This window comes from Bicyclus anynana, chromosome Z (genome assembly GCF_947172395.1).
Source record: "Bicyclus anynana chromosome Z, ilBicAnyn1.1, whole genome shotgun sequence".
NCBI classification, from domain to species: Eukaryota; Metazoa; Arthropoda; class Insecta; order Lepidoptera; family Nymphalidae; genus Bicyclus; species Bicyclus anynana.
This window is the reverse complement of record NC_069110.1, coordinates 3,134,467-3,158,211: the sequence shown is the minus strand read 5'-3', so window position 1 is coordinate 3,158,211 and position 23,745 is coordinate 3,134,467. Positions and strand designations below refer to the sequence as shown.

At 35.3% G+C, this 23,745-nt stretch overlaps 1 protein-coding gene across 3 annotated transcripts in view; it reads left to right on the top strand.

Moving 5' to 3' along the window:
• Positions 1-23,745, top strand: part of LOC112043806 (protein bric-a-brac 1) — a 433,720-nt gene that overhangs the window by 399,053 nt on the left and 10,922 nt on the right. For 2 of the 3 annotated variants that reach the window (XM_052890734.1, XM_024079401.2), the window contains 2 exons: positions 7,852-7,909; positions 22,373-22,639. In XM_052890734.1, the coding sequence (XP_052746694.1) occupies positions 7,852-7,909; positions 22,373-22,639 (325 nt within the window). The remainder of the gene's footprint in view (positions 1-7,851; positions 7,910-22,372; positions 22,640-23,745) is intronic. The other variant, XM_052890735.1, reaches the window with a different exon arrangement.

Genomic DNA, 23,745 nt, shown 5'->3' with positions numbered 1-23,745 from the left:
ATTTATTGAAATGGAAGAAATGTGTTAAATAACTATTCACTCGTCGCTTTTTATTCATTAACCACAACGCCTCGATGAGCTCGCTTGCACTGTTTGTTGTGGGGAAAATTTGTATCTGTTCGATGTTGTCACCTTGCTTGCTTAATTAATTTTGCGGCACGAAATAATATTTTGAAAATCTGTTTATTTAATACTGTTATTTCTGTGTCAATTTTCTAACTGCCTTGTTGGTGTACTGGTTCACCTGTTTGGATTGACGAGTCCTTGGTATTTTGGTACGAGTTCGGACCCAACTTGTAAAGTAAGGAATTATATTTCTGTTAAGATTCTTGGTGTTTGGTGTGTGGTTATGTCCATGGTACGACTGGACCCGACTTGTTAAACATTGTGATTTACTCCCTATTATGATTTTTTTTCGTTTATATCGTTTATACAGGCTGCTAGGGAGTATATCCCTTATCTCTGGAGTTATATTGTTTACCGAAAATTGTTCATGTGTTCTAAAATTAATATTTTCGGAGTAAATAATATTTCTTTTGTAAATAGATCTTAAAATGTATCCCTTATAGCCATCCTTATAATTATGACGTAGCCAAATTTTAAAATGCGTGTGCGTAATAGATAAAAGCGTGTGTTACATGGATAGTCGGAATCATTTGAATTACTTTGAATAAAAACAAAATGTTTTTGTTTTAGAAAAAAAAATATTTGTTACGGAGTTCGGCTCCTATAAGTAGACTCGTCAATACTTTGAAGTTATGACAAATACTCCCCAACACCCTGTATAATCATTAAAACTTTTCTATTTGCCTTCATTATATAATAATGACATGACAGTTTATTTCTGGTAGGAATCCCGAAGAGGGGGAAATTTCGGGTTTACTCGTGTGCGTTAGAATTACACACAATTCGTGTCGTTGAGTACCTCCACCAAAGAGCCCTCAGTATTGGTAATTATTAAGGTAAACAAAAAAAGTATAACTTTTAGCATCTTGCTCTCCTTCCATGGCAGTTCAGGTATCTCCTTATTGATCCAATCATCTTAGTAAATTCATCTCGGAATTTGAGATACTTTATCAAACCACAGGAAATGAGATATTTGCAAAAAAAATCGCTTTGTGTACCTTTGTCCTCAAATTTTAATAGACACGGACACCGGATATTTAGGTTTTGAGACAACTTTTAAAATACAAGTTTATACAAATATTTAGCTGGGAATCTCAAATTCCTAGATTTTTTGACGGTCTCCGTGGCGCAGCGGTATGCGCGTTGGATTTACAAGACGTAGGTCCAGGGTTCGATCCCCGGCTGGGCCGATTGAGGTTTTCTTAATTGGTCTAGGTCTGGCTGGTGGGAGGCTTCGGCCGTGGCTAGTTACCACCCTACCGACAAAGACGTACCGCCAAGCGATTTAGCGTTCCGGTACGATGTCGTGTAGAAACTAATAGGGGTTTATTTTCACCCTCCTCCTAACAAGTTAGCCCGCTAAAATCTTAGATTGCATCATCACTTACCATCAGGTGAGATTGTAATCAAGGGCTAACTTGTAAAGAATAAACAAAAAAAAAAAATTACCTAATTCTGAATGACTGATTCGTATAAGTTTTAAATTATATAGACGTAGCCCCGTAATATCTGAAAACTAAGTTATTAATCCCGCCATTATACAGCATCATAGGTAATTGCGTAATACGGAAGTTTATTACCGTGTTTCGTACGCAGGAACTTTCGCATGGGCCTCTGAAATAGGATAACATAATAATCCAACGCATTAGGCTCATTTGCGACTGGGAAGTTATTGCTATACCTTAATGCCTTTTGATTCCTCCGCACATGCTATCTAATCTATAGTACAGGTTCTAGTCTTTGTCTGAAACAGACAAAACTAAAAGGTATTTTGTTAGCAGTTAGAAACGTGATTCAATAAAATATCCTAAAGTGTATCTTGAATATTTTATTACAAGGGTTCATTTACAAGAGCGGTAACTCTACCGACGACCGCAGTCGACTGCAGTCAGCGACGTCTCGGCGGCAGCCAGCGGCAGTCGACTGCATTCGGTGATGTCTCGGCGGCAGGCGACGGCGTCGCTGACTGCAGTCGACTCTCGGCGGCAGTCGACGGCGGTCGCCGACTGCAGTCGACTCCCGTTGGCTACCACCGAGACGACGCTGACTACAGTCGTCGGTAGCAGCTGCTGCTCATGTAAATGAGCAACACTAAGAAGACGTTGAGATGGCGTTACTAGGTTTTTTATCAAAGGACTAGTTAGCTTTTGATTTCGTTCTGACCTGATACAAAGTGATGATGCAGTCTAAGATAACACTCAGGACAAAACATCCTTCCCGAATTGCCCTGTAGCTGAGTCTAGTCTGGTCTAGTCTGAGTCTCAAATAGAGACGCCCTTAGAGAGTCGTTCCGCCCATCTACTCTTATATTTTATCCCCTCATAGTCCAGGTCATAACTCATAGCCCAGTAGATCCCCTTCCTTCGATTCGGAGGGCGAAGGTTAAAATCCGGTCCGGGGCATGCACCTCCAACTTTTCAGTGATGTGCAGTTTAACATAAATATCACGTGTCGCAACATTGAAGGATAAGCATCATGAGGAAACCTCCATACCTGAGTATTTTATTAATTATATAAGTGGGTGACTTCTGCCAATTCGCATTGCATTGGTGGACTCAGCAGTGAGCCGAATATGGATCGTTGATGATGATGATGATGATTCTCACGGGAACAAGAACTACACGGTTTAAACCGCAGGGCGTCGGCTAGTACAAAATAAACAAAATGTACCTTTATCTTATCTTTACCTTTTAACCAGCACAAACTAGTAACATTATACAATAGTGGGATTTAATATCGCATTGACTTTCATCCGACCTTTGGAGTAGTCTTGATTATTATTTATTATTATTATTAGATGCGGTCTAACTTATGCCGATGACGTCAGCCGCATTTTCAGTAGGCGGAAAATACGTCGTGACGTGTTTCCTTTTGCCTTAATTTAGACTGACAACGCTTGGAGATACTTACGCATAACACGTACTAAACATCCGTTTCCACTCGAATAATTATTTATTAAAACCGTTAGCCCCCATTCGCACGAGAGCTTTTTTAACGGACGTTAAAAAAGCGTTCAAATATAGTATGAAGTTAAACGAAGGTCTATTTCCAATCCCCAAAATTTAATTATGCATTTGTTGTACCTATTTGAACGCCTTGAAAACTGTCGTGCGAATGAGGGCTTACAAGTTAAATCTTTATAAGATCTATTTTTACTTGTAATTAAGATATATTAATTGTACTTTTTATAACCATATATATATACAATAATTATGAGATTCAAATGTAAGCTTGTTTGTAAAGCTAAACCGATTTTAGAAAATTGGTTTACCAATGGAAAGCTACATTATCAGCGAGTTACCTGAGCTATTTTTTATCCTTTTATTCTTATCATCATCGATCGCCCTAAGGCCGCCAACTGAATATAGAGTACTCTTCGTTACCCTCCTCTCACTTCTAGAAGAGTAAAAATTGAGAGCCCCATTAAAAATATGCTGATGATGATAATATTCATGTAACATATTATATTATATCTACAGTGGAATAAATTTTTCAATGGGCATTACATTGATGGAATAGTATTAATTCGAATTGAGATCAATTGATCTCAGTTGTCCATATGGACACTGGGTTCACCTTTGACCCATACTGACTCGCTTTAGACGATTCAAAGATAAAGTTATAGACAGCGAGGTAACTTATATACCTTACCTTATCAGCCGATAGACGTCCACTGCTGGACATAGGCCTCTTGCATGGACCTTTAAGCACAACGATCTCGAGCCGCCAGCATCCAGCGACTGCCTACAACCCGCTTGATATCCTCGGTCCACCTAGTAGGGGTCGACCAACACTGCGCTTTCAGGTGCGGGGTCGCCATTCCACCTTGGGACCTCAACGTCCATCGGCTTTTCGAACTACGTGGCCTGCCCATGGCCACTTCAGCTTTGCGACTTATTTAACTTATACATTGACTCCTAATCTTTTATATTATTTAACTAAACGGATTTTCTTGTGGTTGCCACCAATGAATATGATGGGTTTATGAGACAGGTTTAGGTGTTTAATTTGTTAATACGAGTATGTTGTGTTAATCAGTTGAATCATGATGTAATATTGTTGGAAGTGTTGGAATAAATCAGCTTTGTAAGAGCCGTGATAGCCCAGTGGATATGACTTCTGCTTCCGAATCCGGAGGGTGTGGGTTCGAATCCGGTCCGGGGCATGCAGCTCCAACTTTTCAGTTGTGTGCATTTTAAGAAATTAAATATCAGGAAAACATCGCGAGGAAACCTGCATATCAGAGAATTTCCTATAAACTATATATGTATACATAAATTTTGTGTAAGTAAACACAAAATAGTGCATGTGTGTTTAGTTCGGTGCTAAGTTCGGATCACTTAATGCGGTGATTTTGTGCGTAACATATCGTAGTATAAAATAATCATTGATTGTAATAGATTGATTTTTAAACTTCACACTTCCAAATTCCCAACACGTTCTCTAATGAACGATAAATTAAATCGTTTGCTGATCGTGCAACTCTGTGATATATAAATTAATTTCCTTGCGAAATGTGACATGTAATTAGAGCGCAAGTTGTACGTACGCTGGGGCCGAATTGAACAATTGTAATCATACATTAGGAATGCAATATTAGAAATAAGCGAACCAGTGGCCACGATGAATTGTTAATTTAATTCATACTAGTGGATGCACGCGACTACGTGTGCGAGAAACTTGTTTTAAGCTTTCATCCCCTTTTTAACCTCATTACATTTAATATTTTAACACTATGCTAAAAATAACAAAAACCTGCAATGTAACTTGAAAAATTATAGAATTACATGAAAAATTTTAACCTGTGAATTTTTCTAAATATGTACTTAGAATATATTTTTTTTTATATTTTAATGTAATGAGTTTAAAAGGGGGATGAAAAGTTAAAACGAGTTTCTCGCATACACAGTCGCGTGCATCCACTAGTATGAATTAAATTAACAAATTACATACCATTTTGTTTAAGTGGCTTATTTTTTAAGTTAATGATTCCTATATTCATATTTTCTACTGAGCTATTAAAAAGGGTTGTTGATATTGAAAATCGATAGCAGGATGTAAATGAAGAGTACCTATAAAAACAACAGCAATAAAAACATGATTAATAAATGTTTTTTCTCTCTAAATTCACCTGTACTCAGGACAGTTTTATCTAAAACATATTTATGTATAATGTATATAAAATCCGAAACGAGGAAATCCGTAAGAGAAAATAATTGATGTAGCCCAAAGAATTAGCAAACTGAAGAGGCAGTGGGCGGACCATATCTGTCGTAGAACAGATGGAGTTCTGGAGTGGACACCGCGTACCAGCAAACGCAGTATAGGACGCCCTCCAGCTAGATGGTCTCCCTCCAGAAGTGGCTGGATGAGGAAGGTGGAGGATCGTGTGTGGTGGCGATCTCTCGGAAAAGCCTATGTCCAGCAGTGGACGAATACTGTTAATGACCCTGTCTCGTCAAACATCGATTTTCAGCATGCTGACCTTAATCCCTTTAATAATTCACGAGAAATCTGTGTATGCGATTTCCACTTAGTTAAACCGTAGGTTGCGTAAAGGGAACTACTCGTAGGCTTCGATACTAAGCCCTTCGTGGTGTGAAATGCATCAGTGCAGTTTTATTTATAAGACACTGTCTGGCAGCTTACAGAACATTAACAAGTAGATATGTAATTTTGTAGTTTTTTCATTAGATTGCCTGGAAGAGAACGCTTGTCTTGTTTGTCATTTTTTTTTGTATTAATTGTGTTGTAGGTATGCTCTTTGTGGCGCACAATAAAGTATATTTTCTACTTCTTTTGCTGCGCTGATCAATATCAAAATCTTTCTTTCAAAACAACACCACTTTACTATGTCATAAAGTTCTTAGGTATGAATATTTTACACTATGAATATTAGAATACGTTAGAATACGTTTAACACCTTGCGAGATAGTGACACGAAGATGTACGATTAATTTTCTTCAGTTAGATACCTTTTAGTACAAACACATTAGTAACTACGAAACAAAATGAATCTTAAGTTTTATACATATGGTAGTAGCTATTTACCCATTAAACCACGTAAAACAATCAAAAATATTTAACAGTTAAAGTTCATAGAAATTGAATGTTTTACATTATCGCATTGTTTCTAAACTCGCCCAGCCTAGGAAGAGAAAATATCAAATACAAAACCCTGTACGTTATAAGCTATTGGTCAGTCGACAATGAAAGCACCGTCCGCGTATCTAAGAGCAGCCGTAACGGCGAGATGAAAAGATCGATTCATTAATTTACACCTCCCGATCACGAACAGGAAGTTTACGATCGGACATTTTATCTAATGCTACTGTATTCCACGCCTATCTCCGAGCCCGGTTTATTTATATTGGAACAGTGAATCGCCAGCGCAAAGAGCGGCATTCTTTGTGCTCGCTACGTCTAAACTTTATCGAAGTTTTAATTGTTAACGCAGACAAAAGCGCCGTGTAATGGCCAGCTGTAAATGAGTAACAATAGAAGCTACAAATAAAATGTTTTATTAAGTTGACGCGCGACGCCGCGCCGAGTCGCTAGTCGCACGTGCCCAGCGCCCTAAGTACCGGTTGAAACGCTTTCTATTGTTTGTTTACCCGAATAAAACACTAAAATCCAATTCAATAACAAAGAATTAAAGATCCCAAAATAAAATTTATTGCCCGCGTGCGATAAAATAGATTTATGAACGCGGCCGCGCTAGCGACTTGCCCATAATATTATTAGGTACACACTGGCAAACAATTTACGCCTAAATATAATAACTATACCGCAGTGTGTGCTGCGTTATGTAAATATAAACGATATAACCCACCGGAGCCAATTTCATGGGGCATACGGCAATTTCTTGGCAACTGTGATTCCTGTGGTATTATTATGATTTTATACGCGAATAAATGTGTGCCCAGTGAAATATTATTACCTATAGAGTCCGCGCGATTAAATTACTTCTAGCTTGTATTAGATCGCCATGCCAGGGTTGTAGAGTTACTTAAAAAGAAGAACTTGTTACTTTTAAAAATAGAAAAATTACTATCACGGCTTTTTAACATGATTTATGTCTTCTATTCTTAATATAAATATATATTGTAATGAATTTCAAAAGTGCTTGTAATCTACCTAAGCCTCATTAAATTAATTAAGTTTGACTTTGACTTTTGATTTAAAGATCGATGTACTACACAATACCTGTTTATATATTTGAAAAAGGATTTACTGTTGAAACTTTATAAATAAACTATGAAAATGTGTACGTAGTAGAGCCTAAATAAACGTTGTTGGGTGACAAAAATGATTATGGTTGTATTACATTTGTCGCCGTACGCCGCAAGATGTCGCCGCTTGTACAAGGACACTGACACGTCACGTGACCCTCCCGGACACGTCGCGCGGCGTGACATTGCGGACACGTGGCAGACATGTTTAAAAATTGTCTGCGGTTACCTCCATCAACGGGATTTTCAAAATATTTACCATAAAATTATGAAATGTGATTCTGGTTTTTTACATCTTTTACCAAAAAATACATGTTCTATTGTGATTTTTTTATATTCTTTTTTTTTCAACGACAGTAAAACCCATTTCAATTTTGTCACCCTTACGACTTAGTAAACGAATTTCACCTACCCAATGACAAGATTATTTTATTTATTTTATAAGTTAGTATTCATTTGATAGAGATTTAAAATGAAATTTCTTTCTTTACAGGCCAAATTAATTGAAAACTCTCACGCTTGGCTCGGCGCCTCCACATCTTCGATTGCAGGTCAGTTGATTTTTTAAATAAAAAAGTTTTTAATGCACTCTTTAGCATGCCACAATATTTATTTAACTTTAAGTTCCAAATGTTAGGTATAACATCAGATAAAACTCACGTATTCCTTATACGCGAGTCGTAACTGATGTGAATAATATAATAAGTTGTTAGTGCCCAGCTATCATTGTTTCGTAATTCAATTGCATTATAGCCCGTACGTAAATAATGTATGATAATTTCATCTATGTAAAATATTACCGTGAGAAAACGTCGGCGAGGAAAACGCGTCGCACCATTTTCACTTCAATTCTTTATTGTTTAAATTCTAATTGCATAGCAATCTAGAGTGCATACCGTAACTATACCGCGTATTATTTCTATAAAAGATATGTAATTATATATTGTTGCATAGTTATTCGTGCGTAACCATAGCTCGTGCAATAAAATTCTTGTTAATAGATTAGATTTTATTTAAATTTTATCGGTGGAGCCGATCGAGTGAGGATTAGCCACTCAATTAACCAGAGAGATTAAATGTAGAGCTGAATATTTTATTCTCTCTTTCAACTGAAGTGGACTTCAATAGACTATTTATGTAAAGAAAATGTACGTTTTTAGAACTTGACAGTGTTATCTAGCTCCGAATTCATATCTATCGCTCTCTATCTATAGTATCATATTGGACAGAGAGAGATATTAGACCATGTAGAAAATGTCACTTATAAACTGGCCAATTTTGCTTTGGCAGTTTTAGAATTATAGGTAAAAAATGTTATACCCAAAGTCCTTTAAATATAATCCAATATTCAAATTCATCCTTAAGAATTGAGTTCAAGGTTGAATTTGCAAATGCGACTATTTGAATTTAGTGCCAAGAAGTTGTGTTTGGCACTCATTGAGTGGGGATATTTTTTGGTCGCTGATTGTGCATCCACTTTTTATAGAAGATCGATGATTTTTATCTAAAAATGCATAGTGTCGAAATAAAACGAGAATTTGCATATCATAAGGACCCACACAAATATTTTATTACGGGCCCTGGATATAAAATTTTGGCTATTTATTTTTAATTTACATAAAATAGAATATAATTTCTAATCAAAAATACTTACAATACCAAAACATACACTGGATTTACATTTTAAACATCGTACACTCTCTAATGTAATTCCTATTGACTGAATTGTTAAAGTTATGTTATTGTTCAAAGCATTCCTAAAGTCAATCCAATTCTCATTCCGTATACATTGTATGTAATAATTTCCGATCTGTTTAGATAGCTGGTGTCGAATTTGAATATCTAACTCGGAATAGAAATTCTGTCACGTGTACCTATAAATGGAAATTGAAAATAATCTGCAACAATATGTGCTTACTTTGTGTCAGGATTAACAAATGATGTATACTAGTGCATTTCAAATAGTTGTTACATTGGCAATTCCATTATCAGTTTGTTTTAGAATATACGTATACATACTTTTGCAAAACAGCATGTTTTAGCAATTAGTATTTGCTAAAATATGCCAGTAAACTGTAGTACTTTTTGTTATAAAACACACTAGTCAGTTCCACATTAAATGCTAATTTGAATGCCTTATATGTTATACATTATTTATACGGGCTGTGTATAGTTTGTTTACACGTAGCATTCTTGCTTGCATCTGTCGATTAGAATACCACGGTCATTCCCTGAAGTTGAAAACACCCACGTGGACGCAGAGCCAGCTCCAGGAGGCGATACAAGCCGTTGTCAAACAGCGCATGAGGTTCACCCAAGCAGCCACGCATTACGGAATACCTAAAGGAACACTCTACGATAATATATTAGGCAAATCGAAACGTATGGCAGTATTAGACGAAGCTGGTTTGCTAGCTAGTGAGGAAAGGGCCATATTAGACTTCTGTTGTGAAACAAGTGTCTCTCCCTACAATAGGCGAACTAAGAAATCTTTAGCCGAAGTGTTGGCTTACGTTGAAAAACTAAGACGCAGTAGAGACCCGAGTTTCTCTTTCATAGGTCTGACGGGCTTCCGTTGGTGGTGGGCGTTTTGTAAAAAGCATTCGATTGTGTCACTGTATTACGAATTAGCACCAAAAACTAAAAATACTAAAGTGAAGAATGAGAACCATACTGACGAGGAATGCTAACAGGGATGAAAAGCAAAGCAATGAAGAAAATATAGCATTCCAGAGAAATCTATATTGTAAATGTGTGATCTGCCACCAAATTTTTAAGACTTCTTTCTTTATCTTTGATATTCATAACTGTACAGCGTCAATTATAATATAAGCTATAAATAAAAAATGTCCGTCAGTATATTATAGTGATCCATATTTACATACGAGTGTCAAACTGATGTTTTGTTAATTAACAACGGCTAGTCTGCCTGGAAATGCTGGCATTCCATTATATTTCATTTTCATTTTGGTACTTTAAACAGTTGTCAATAAGTTTAACTGGCATTTACGGAGAGCTTTTAAAGCCATCAACCTAAATACAATATGGCTAAAAGCCGATGAAAATTATAAGCATAACTTATCGTTTACTAATTTACAAATATGTGGGAATTCATAACTTTAGAAACACATGGGACTAGATCAAATCTTTACTATTATAAACATTACAATATACATGTGTTTTATATAATATTCACTCAGAATAAGATTTAAAAGTAATTATAAACAGAATACCCTGATAAACACTCGTCTATAACTAATATAGATGACGGAGAAGAAATAGGGTCTTTCGAAGGTAAACGTGTGATGACCCTGGATGTTAGAAATATATAACATAATTTGTTCTTGTTTGACATTCTGTCATCTTACCCTGTCATATAAACGACTATTAAAATAGCAAAAATAGTCAATATGTAGATACTAATTGAATAGCAGTGAATATTTATTGGTGTATTTAAATGTGTATTATGTCACATTTAATTACATAATGACAGTTTTAGTTAGAAATTTTGTAAGGCTAAATATGCCTAATATAAATTAGTAATTTGCAAACAACCTTGTGTACCGTTTGAATAGCACAAAATTTAATTTCATACTTATTCATGTTTAATGTGTTATATTACATATTAATTCATTTTTGTCATAAAAGATAATAGAATTTCAATTTGTCATCATAATAAAGCTCTTTTTCAAGACTCATAATTCAATTAATTAATTAAAATTGATCAATCGAAATTCCTGAACGAATAATTCTTGAGTGTCTAATTACACGTGTAGTATTATATAGTAAAGTTTGTATGATTGTGTGTATATATATTACTTGATCAAGCAGAAAAGAGTTAGTTTAGATACTGTTTTTATTTTTCATTCTATTCAAACTTACATCTGCTGATTCCCCTCAAGATTCCGATAATCGCCCTAAAATTCGTTAATGTCTTTAACAACGAACGCTTGACATTTTCAAATTACTACAATATTATTATAGTATGTAGGTATTTGTAAAATATATATGTTACAGTTTAACGTTTTAGTTGTTCATGTATGAGTATTGAGTATGTATAGTTTTTCAGTTTGATTTTTTTTTAATTTTGTATAGCTACACTGTTGGTTTCTACAGTTGTTTTTAGTTAAGGCATTTAAAGTGTGGGTGAAAGGCACCGTCCATTCCATTACACCCCGCGACGTCACGTGAAGACTGTGGATTTGGGGTGAATCGTAGAATTAGATATCTGTTAGGGGACGACACATGATGCGTAATCTGCATGCTACATCACGCTTTCGGCTGACGCCCCGGCAAACATCGCGCGTAAAAGCGGCTGTATCCAAGAATTAATGGACGTTCCAGGGAAAACCACACCATACCTATATTATATCTGCGACACGATAAGAAGTACGTTATATTAGTGATTCGATATTAATCTTTAATTATGGACGCGCGGTCTCACAGACCTACAACTTTCGTGTCTAACCCTCTTCCATGCACACCCCGCTACTGAGGCGTAGAACTTCGGCTTCTGTGATGAGACGGGACGTATCGTCATCGGCTTAACCTTGGGAGACTGACCGCATGTCCACGTATCCCATATGAGAAAAACAGAGTTACATGAAGTGATACTTCACGCAAAGTCTCAGATGACGATGTTCAGCTATCAGACCGCCACAGATCACGATTTAAATACTATTGTGGTAAAGTTCGATAAAAGTGGGATAATTTTCCATCTTCTGACATGGTCAGAACAGCTTCGCTCAATACAAAACTACCAGTAATTTTGCATTTGTAAGGCCATTTTAAAAATTTTCATGTTTAATATTTTAGAGAATAGTTTTCGTTTTTTATATTTGATACTTATAAGATATATAAGATAGATATATAGATAAGATTTAAGAATATCACTATTAATTTTTTGGGAGAAAAAGTTAAAAAGTTTTAAGTTTGAGGCTCAAATGATCTCTGAAAGACTGAAAATTGCCTTTAATGCTTAATGTCTTCAATTATGTAAGAAAATAACTAATTAAGATTCAACTTCTTGGCTATTTTATAGATTCATACCCTCTAAATGTAACAAAAGTTTAAACTTTTTAATTAATATATATGACCTTGAATTATAGCAGTCTGTGAGACCGCGCTTTCATAAAAGTGTTACAAAAAGTAATGTCCATACTTAGTGTTAAAGTTTAAGATTTGAGATTTGAAGTATTTTCATCGTACTAACTTTTCTTGCAGTTGACTAATTGCATAATGTGTCTTTATCAATAATTGTAGGGGCTTTTTAAATAATTTCATAGACTAACTTAGCTACTCGTATATAATGTGTCGCAGATTTAATTACAAAAAATTATGTTTTTTAATAAGAACAAGCTTTTACGTAAACGTATTAAAAAAAAATCAGACAGTTTTAGTGGGTGTATCAAAGGTGTGTGTTATATTGTTTTTTTTTTTCGAATTCCAACCAGTTTTTACACAGTGAATTAGTTTTTTATTAAAATAAATTGTTACTTGTTTATTTAACTCCACCTGTAGCTGCCGTAACGGACTTATTATCGTCTCACAGATACTTAGTGTTAAAAAATAATCGTCGAGTTTTTTCTGAACGATGATACCAATACTTAGTCACTTGTTTGTTTGATAAAAGGCAGTAAAAAGCGGTGTTTTTGCTAAATACTAACAGTGTCAGTAATAATATACAAATAACATTCGACCGCGGCCATTGTTTTACACATCGTTAAAACATCTTTCAACACATGGAAACATAAATTGCATTGTTTTAAAATAGCCCTTACGATCTACGTCGTAGAGTCGAAATTGCCAAGGGCGTTTATTAAAACAAAAAGTAATTAGAAGGGGGCTATAGGACAAACGTTGCCACCTGTGACCCGTTATAGTTCGAGGAACGGAACTTAACCCTTAAACGAGGCGGGTCACTTGAGCCATAACAATTCTTTACTATAAAAAAGGCCCACATTGTACTCAACAAAACAAAGACATGACATCTTATTTGCCGTTTTGGTCTATTCAGACACACTCATATTCAAAATCCAAAATTCATTTATTTCAAGTATTATTAAACCACATCGTCACTTAATCGTAATAACAGTTAAGATCGAAGTCAAGAGCTAACTTGTAATGGAATAAAAATGGTTAAACTTAAAAATTGCAACGACGACGCGCGACGGGTCACATGTAATTCACTAGTTATTAAAAAGTCAACGTTTTGTTTTGCAATTTACCTACCTTTTATTCCTCTCCCACAACAAAAGATATCTAAATACTAATATCTGAAATAATGATGAGTTAGTTCACTTGCTTCATTAATTAAAGCCGCGCAGAATGTAGTGGTCCAACAAAAAGGCTGTATGTAATGATACAGTAATAATTATTATAATTAAAACTGCAGCTATATTCAGATAAAATCAAATTCCGTCTGTAATTGCGTACACAATTCGCCAATTGCCACTGTGTGTAATTCAATGTGTAGACGTAACACAATTATAATATTGAAATATGGAACCACGGTACACTTACAACGATTGCGATTTTTAATTAAGATTATATTAATTTAGCGAAATCGGATCTTATATCTCATAAAAGTTGTTAAGTTTGAGAGTTAATTTAATATAAATGAGTACTAAAACTGTAATGAATATGTATTATTATTCATAAAACTTAACGTTGGATTTTTTCTCAACTTTGTGAGGTGTTTTGTTTTTTAGATGTGATTTGGGTTGAATGGATTAGGGATCCAACTAATTAATGTATTTTGAAAGACTAATGAATTTTCCTTTCTTTATCCGCTTGCGACACATATTTACATGTTCAAAAAATTTAAAACCCTTTTTACATTTTTAACGGTAATACTATAATAATACTATCATCCCCTCATTCTTTCAAATGTGGTCATGAATGTTAAAAGTATTTGTAGACAGTGAGCAATTATATACCAAACCATAGATGGTCTGAATAATTAAATAGGTTATGCGATCCAGTTCAGCGCAAAAAGTACCAATAGTAAGTAAGAAGTGTATTCATACATAAATAATAAGCGTAACAAAGACATTAAAGTAAACAGACGTTGAATTTAAAAATATGTATCTTTTTGTATGTTTTTGTATGTAACTTTTTAAAAAACCTTAAGTTGGTATATTTCCAATATTCCCCTTCGAATTAGTCGTAAACACAGTAATGTATATGTTACGGGTAATGCTTTACCGAGACGTAATAGCCTAGTGGATATGACCTCTGCCTTCGATTCGGAGGGCGTAGGTTCGAATCCGGTCCGGGGCATACTTTCAAACAATGTGCATTTTAAGAACGTAACGGTCGAACGGAACGTCTTAAACGGTGAAGGAAAAACATAGTGAGAAAACCTGCATACCTGAGAGTTTTTTTGATTTTCTACGTGTATGGAGTCTGCCGAGGAAACCTGCATACCTGAGACTTTTCTTGATTGTCTGCGTGTATGAAGTCTGCCGATCCGCCTATGGCCAGCGTGGTGGACTAAAGCCGAACCCCTCACATCATCTCATTTAATTTCTTAAACTCACCTAACTGTTGTTTCACTAAAAGTTGGAGGTGCATGCCCCGGACCGGATTCGAACTTACACGCTCTGGATTCGGAGGCAGAGGTCATAACCACTGGGCTGTCACGGCTCTTACAAAACAAAACATTTATTTATTTAGGATATAATCAGAGAGAGAATATTTAACACAGTACTTAGTATATTACAATCTATTAACATACTGTATTAAAATCTGTTAATCTGTACTAATATTATAAAGCTGAAGAGTTTGTTTGTTTGCTTGTTTGATTGAACGCGCTAATCTCCGGAACTACTGGTCCGATTTTAAAAATTCTTTCAGTGTCAGATAGCCCATATAACGAGGAAGGCTATTCCTACGGGAACAGGAACCACGCGGGTGAAACCGCGCGACGTCAGCTAGTATAAATGTATTATGCTTGAGCAACAGATCCAGAACAAAGTTGAGTCCAGATAGAGTTATTACATAATTTAATAATGTGGAAGCGCCTACAATATTTTGAATGGCTGTTGTCAATCTTAGCGTCTTTGCTAATACTTTCAACAGTAATATTTATTACTAGCAGACGCCGCGCGGATTCACTAGCGTGGTTCCCGTTCCCGTAGGAATATGGGAATAATATGTAGCTTTCCTCGATAAATGGGCTATTTAACACTGAAATATTTTTTCAAATCGGACCAGTAGTTCCTGAAATTAGCGCGTCCAATCAAACAAACTCTTCTGCTTTATAATATTAATATAGAAATATAGATTTTTTATACTCCATTTTTTTAGAGTAAAAGAGGTCTTGAATTCGATTTCCATCACAGGTTTATTTAGAATTTTATATTTTGGCTAAAGTCTGGTTCAATACTGTTACAATTCGTTTCATTCTCAAAAATTTGCTGCAGTTCACGATAATAGTACGTATTATGAACATCATACAGGCGACTGTCACCGTTCCCATGCTATTTGAAAAACACTTCAGCAGGGGCGTAACTACCGCTGTATCAGCCGTATCAATGATACGGCCTCCCCGGACTACAAGAGCCCCTTACGAGTGAAAGCCAAAATCAGTAAAATATAATCCATAATCTCACTTAACCTGGTGCTTCCCGGAAAATAAAAATCGAAAATAAAGCAATGTTTTTCTCGAGTGAAGCGTGCGCCCAAAAGTTGTAAGCATCCTACTTATGTTATGTCACTTACATATTTATTGCAACGGGTATTTTTTTATGTATGAACACGTGTAACTTTTTACTGAGTAGTCCGATTTTATAAGAAATCTTCACCTTTCATTGAACCGCAAACTAATTTTGATACAAGGCACCAAGACACTTTACGCCACTGCTCTTTAATTAGGTAACTACCACTACCACCTTACCGGCAAAGATGAATTTGCTGGTCAAATAAAAACGTTCCCTCCCCAAGTAAGTGCACGACGTCTCAGACTGCGTCGTCACTTGACAGCAGGTGAGATCAAAGTCAAGTGATTCAGCGTTAGGTTGTGCAGGAATAAAAAAAGACTTGTCACCGGAAGACGGGGACTTAAGTTACTGCCGAATCTAGGATCACACGTCGACTCAACAATACTTTTTTTTTAATATTTTCAAAAACACCTTAAGCCCCCTTAGGTCCCCAAACTCTTTACTCCAAAGGGCGTGAAAATTATACTTCCATTGATGTGCGGAAAATTACACCTCTAGCCTCATATGCTAGTATTTGCTTTATATTTCAACTGTAGACGCTCGCGACTCATTTCGCCAGAAATTCTGTTTTTTACAAATCCTAATAAATAATACCTAAATTTATTAAACCGGTGTTTTAGCCGTGAAAAGGTGACAGACAGACAGACAAACAGACTTGCTTTCGCATTTATATTTAAGGGTGTATCATCATCATCATCATTCGTCGTTATCAACCCATATACGGCTCACTGCTGAGCTCGAGTCTCCTCTCAGAATGAGAGGGGTTAGGCCAATAGTCCACCACGCTGGCCCAATGCGGATTGGCAGACTTCACATACGCAGAGAATTAAGAAATTCTCTGGTATGCAGGTTTCCTCACGATGTTTTCCTTCACCGATTGAGACACGTGATACTTAATTTCTTAAAATGCACACAACTGAAAAGTTGGAGGTGCATGCATGCGTGGGGGGAGGGGGGGGCATCATCATTATCAACCCATATTCGGCTCACTGCTGAGCTCAAGTCTCCTCTCAGAATGAGAAGGGTTAGGCCAATAGTTCACCACGCTGACCCACTGCGGATTGGCAGAGTTCACACACGCAGAGAATTAAGAAAATTCTCTGGTGTGCAGGTTTCCTCACGATGTTTTCCTTCACCGTTTGAGACACGTGATATTTAATCTCTTAAAATGCACACAACTGAAAAGTTAGAGGTGCAACGGCCAGATTCGAACCTACGCCCTCCGGAATCGGAGGCAGAGGTCATATCCACTGGGCTATCACGGCTCACAAGGATGTATGGCTTAAGATTAATATCTCATAGACAAATATTATATACATTTAAAAGAATATCGGAGTATTTCGGTAAAAGTTACTCATACATAATTCATGTCTCACAACTTACTATAGGAATTCAATTTTATATAAAAATCTACACAAGTTACAAAGAATAAATCAATTTGTGAAATTTTGAAAGCATTTGACAAGAATATGTCTCTGACTAGATTGTGTTGTTTCTAGCTAGAAAGTCGACCGGGAACTTTATAGTCCAACTACGATGGAAACTTCCAAGTGGGTTTTCTTGTGATTTCAGAATTGTCTTACAAAACTTTTCGCTCGCTTTTGCAGTTTTTAGTAAAGTTGAAGGTTCATCAATAAATATTACTGTGACAACGTTCTCAATATACCTATAGAGGTACGAATAATACATATAAGGCCTACTACACACTCAGAATTACATGAAGACTAGTATCGCACCCAAATACACGAACAAAATTGTCTATTTCGATTAATTTCGATTTCGAGTACATACTTGTACACCATATACTAAACTAGAAGTTGTTGATCGATTTTTACATCAATCAACTACACAAAAAGGTATTTTACGGAGCCCTTTAACCAACGAACATGATTAAAACTATAAAACATTGATTATATAGAGGCAATTTTTATAATGGCATCGATACTTTGACAGAAAAGTAACGTCTAGCGAGACAGGTCCTTATGTAATTAGTCTGAGACTACCCATGACATTTTGTAACGTGACGGGTAGCAGCGATAGTGATTGTACTATTATTTTGTGGCAGAGGAAACATCTCGAGCAGGTCCCAGGACTTGTGACCTTGGGAATAGGTTTAAGGGATCCCTTTAGAATTCATAAACACTCAACTTCCCCGCCCGACATGTTCTCCATGCCCACCCTAAAGAATAATGACAACACTATCAATAATTACAACACAAAACGTTAAAATCACTAACGCGACTGGCAGCGTGACGGTGTAGACGCTGTCTCACAAACAACTGTGCTCAAGTCTTCAAATACCTTCTTATTTATTATAATTAATGTTAATACCACCTGTAATAGAGGAATTTGTAACAATTTATTCTACCACATAAGGATAGGCAGACTACGTCTTTCCACTTGCTACGATCATTGCACATCACCCTTGCTTCTTTCATGCTCATCAATCCTTTCGTCGTTTTAGGGTACTCTTAACCTGCCCTTTATTTATAAAGGCCTGGATTAATTGGTCCAGGATTGTTCGCATTTTCCTCTTCCAACATATCTATTCAGTCTCGCCTTATCCCTTCTGTTAATCGCCATACATAACTATCCTCTCTACATGCCCAAACCAACATCTTCATACTACAAAGTTGTCTCATTTCGCTATTTCTTACTCTTTTATAACATGAAGAGATAAATTTTGTGCTATACATACATTCGGTAAATTATTGTTGTTTGACGTACTCGTCGATACTTATTATTACATTATGGACTGTATTTACTGTGATTATTTGTAATTTGTAATATAAACATGTGTAGGCAAGTTGTACTTGATTTAGTTATTCAGTGGGATGTTATTATCTCTAGAAATTTGACTGACTGGAGTTTGGCTAGTGAAAGTAAAGATGTAAATCGCCCGCCAAATTTAAAAAAACATTTATATTAAACAAATAATTTTTTAAATTCTTTTTTTGTTTATGAATGCATTACTACCTATACCTACTATAAATATTTAACTCAACTAAGTTATTTCAATATTTGCACCGTAATTTTGGGAATTTACTCCGATTTTTTTAAATCGGATCGGCGATTTCAGTCTCTACTTTCATTAGCCAAACAATACAAAACAGAACAGTTACTGTCTGTTCAAAATAGAGTCAACATCATTATTATCAACCTGCTCACTGCTGAGCTCGAGTCTCCTCTCAGAATGAGAGGGGTTACCAAATCTAAATGGTCTCCATGACGCTTTAGTAACATCAAATTTAGCATCCCTACAGCAATACTTACCATGCTTAATGAAGTATCAGTCAGTCAGTCAGTACACCTAGGGGCAATAACCTCACTGAACACTCCGAGAAGAATTGTTTTAAGTTTATTTTTTAGAAAATGTTAATTACTAGTTAAAATAGATGATGTAATGAAAAAAGACTATGAAAATGTTCTATGAAAAGGCTTAAACATATTTTTTATATATTATATAGACGTTATTCTAATTTTAGTAGATAGGTATATAAAACAGAAAAATGCTATATATTTTATGTACAGAGGGCCTAGTGGCAGATTGATACTGTTACTCGTACTATCGCGTTAACGTAAACGCGAATTTCTAAGGAATTGAAACAGCGCCATCTAGTTGTACCACTGCACAACTGTTTCAATTCCATATAAATTCGTGTTTACGTTAACGCGCTAGTAATAGTATGAAAATATTGAAAACTCCCACTAGGTACACTGTACTCTAATACTGCCACTATAATTATAGTAACTGACTATACTCGTAGATTGTATTGATTTTTGTTTTTTGAGCTATTAGTCACCTGCAAATTTTTAGCTAACATCTTTCTTGTGAGATTATGGCTTTCCTGAGATTATATTTTACGATGAAATTCTAAATACGTAAAACCTTAGTAATATTTGTCAGTAAATTGTAAAGAAATACTTAACAATGTCTGTATTACGCATGAAACGGGAAACCATAACGTCATTAGTAGCAGGTAACTGGTAACAGCATGATACACCTACTTGAATATACAATTTCGAAAAGGGCACATGTTGAATATTCTATACATACATCTTACAAATATAAAATATCTAATAAATTATTTAGATTGATTATAAAATAAATAATATTATTGATTTTTGAAGGTTAATTAACACCCAAATGTCACACAATAGTTACTTTTAGAAATTATACACTGGTTTGGAAAATAATTGGATTTTTTTTTAATTCCTGGACATTTTAAATTTTCAGATATGTGCCCTTTTCGAACTTATTTACTAAGATTACTAAGACTGATTTGCAAAGTCTGAATATTGATTGAGCCTTTTACATACAATCACTGTATATTTACTATGATTAGACTAAGTGTGCCTTAACTTTTTGTGATTGCGGACGATAGTGAAAAGAAGCTTTTCTCTAAATTGTTATCTTGTACATTGGTATAAAAATATTTTTATAGAGTATATAAAAAACGTGTGCTATATTAAATATAAGTTTATAAATCCAGGAGACTTTCATTTATTTGAATACAACTAATATGATTAATCAATTTTTCGTCCTTAATTATATATAGGTTTTACGGAGGTCAGTATGTAGGTGTTTTATGTCTATAATTAGTTGTTATCTTTATTTAAGGTTGGTTTACATTACGTAGAGGAGGAAAAAATCCAAGGCCGCATATCAAGCAAATAGACAATTGATAAGAAATAAATAACAGTTTACTCCGTTGTAAAACGGACCGATTTCAAGAGGAACAGACAGATTCCCGCTTGGCTTTTTTCCCTATAATCAGCATAACGTGAATTATCTTTTATAGTCTATGCAGATGCCGTTTTAAAAAACTGAATGTCTTTTAAAAAAAGTTTACATGAACCGGTTGGCGCTTTTAAAACGTCATTAGATTTTTCTTTATTACTTTATATTTATGAAACATAGAAGCTCTAAAATTTAAAAATAAAGCTATAGGGATTCCAAAAACTAACAGCATTGGACGTCCCGACTACCTTTTTTTCTCTTTTTTCTTCGTAGGGGGGAAATCATCATGGACACCCACGTTGGGACTCTTACCACTAAAGGACTCTTACCGGCTAAAAACCCCTCCTACCTTCTAGTCGCTAGTGTACCTGCCATAAAGCCATCACCAACGTCGCGAGTCTTATATACCTCCCATTCTCTCTTTCATCCTTCTCCTTGATCTTCATTACATTACCCCGATTACCTAAGGGGTAGTTATGTGACTATATGGTGGCGTAAATGTTAATTGCTCGACTCGAAGGGGCCCCCAAACTGCGAGGCCGTTTGCTTTGATATATATAATTAAAATAATAATAATAAATTTACGCCACAGACTTCTGAGGGTACAGTTACGCCACTACTCAGGAGCAACACTATCTGACAGTTTGTACTAAATACGTCATATGCATAGAATATTACAAAATGTGTTTAATTCAGAATTTTTTAAATTTATACAAGATTATGTCGGTAGATAACTTTATTTTTCTAATTAGCTCGACGTGTTTTGTTTCTACGAGTAAGTAATAATTATGCACGTAATTAAAAATGGCTAAGATTAAATTTAACGTTATTTATCGACAGTTAAGAAAATATTATGTGTAAGTTCATATTTACATTAATACATAAAATTGCACAAAAGATCAGATTTACGGTTATCAAAGATTTGTGCAATTTGCTATAGTATATAGTAATTTAGTGGATGGAAATGATGTTGCAATTGTCAAGTTTTTATGCCACATTTTTACCAATTCCGCTAAAGCTAATAACATACTACCGTTTTCAATAGTAAAATAAGTGAATCAAATGCATGCACTTTTTGATTTTTAATTTAAGGCAAATATATGGCAGTAGACTAACTTATCTGATTCTGATTATAAAATTTTTCTTCCAAGAAATAATAGCCCATAAAAGTGCAAAATTGTAAGTCATACACCCCCGTGCTTTAAAGAGCACTTCAAGATCTCGATCCCGCAAGTATCGTGACAGGCGTGAACCCATAATTCATTATCCTATAAGAAAAGAGCCTAGGTCCTGCAGTGGACCATTAAAATATATCAGAACCAATACCAATACAAGCTTGCCCGGTGGAGTACGTACCACCTAAAATTGCCAAAGTGGAAATTTACATTCATAATTTTTCATATTTATTTTAACTCCCCTATATCCAAAAATTTTAGACCAAACTATACAGAATAAAGTACTAAAATTGTTTTGTTTAGTTCTAGCATGACTAACAAATGTTAAATATGTATAAATAAAATACGTATTAACACGAGCCTTTTCGTTTCCAGCAGATAGCTACCAATATCAGCTGCAGTCCATGTGGCAGAAGTGCTGGAACACCAACCAGAGCATCGTGCACAATCTGAGGTTCCGCGAGCGCGGGCCGCTGAAGTCCTGGCGCCCGGAGACCATGGCTGAGGCCATATTCTCTGTTCTGAAGGAAGGGCTCTCACTGTCGCAGGCTGCGAGGAAATACGACATTCCGTACCCGACATTTGTGCTGTACGCTAACAGAGTCCACAACATGCTGGGCCCGAGCGCGGACGGTGGTGCAGGTATGTGCTGTTTTGTGATTTTGCGTGACGTCGATGGCAAACGAATCAATTGTGACCGAGTGATCAAGATTCCTTTCTCAGCTGGGATTTTAGATTCATATCGTCGCGCTTCATTCCCGTAAGCGTAGACTTTCTCCCATTTGCTAAGATATGTATTCTTCTTGCTTTATATATTCTCATCAGTTCTTTCTTTTCTCGTCATTCCTTTTTAACAAAATCGACGGTTTAGGGTACTCTTGACCTGGCCTTAATTGAGAATTAATTTGGTACAGCACCCGAATATGAGATATTCCAAACAATTTTATTTATTTTATCCTCTTTCCTCTCTTTTAATTTAATCTACAATGTAATCCAGGGGACTTCATACAACCTAAAGTTGTCGTATTAAAAATTTTAATATTTTGGATTATTTCTAATTTTCCATTTTTTTAATCACTCCAGTTTCTTCGTATAAGCGTGACTAACGATATAAAATTAAAAAGAAAATTGTAAATGAATTTTCATGTACTAATAATAATATATTACGCGCTGAACTAGATGAAATTGATTATCTAATATAAATAATGATAGCAAACAATATCAGTAAAGCTATTCTCTGCCGATGTTTTCACAAGGTCTCTATAGCTCTCAATATCACGATACTATTAGATAGAGACCAATTCGAAACTTACACGTTCGAGTTCTAAAAACATCGTTACACGACAGTGGTAAAAGATTATCGAAAATCTTTAAAATTCGAACACAATATTCGTTTGCCATCCGTTAAGCATTTGGCGCTCGTTTCTAACTGAATTTGTAAACTATTATGCGGCATTAAAAATATGTACCCTCATCTGTTATTGATTAGTGATAATAAATAAATAATAGATAATGTTTATATTGCAAATATTTTTTTGCCTAGTTAAATTGCGGCCAAACCAAAAACTATTACGTAGATAAAGGCAACCTAATACAGTAAAATTAAGCATAAAATAAGCTTTCATTTGACATATTAGACTACTAAATAACTGATGAGGGTATTTATATAACATTAATTAACTATATACATCTGGTAACACCACCAGACAAAATAATTTTGACAATTATCATATAAAGTCATGCAGTCA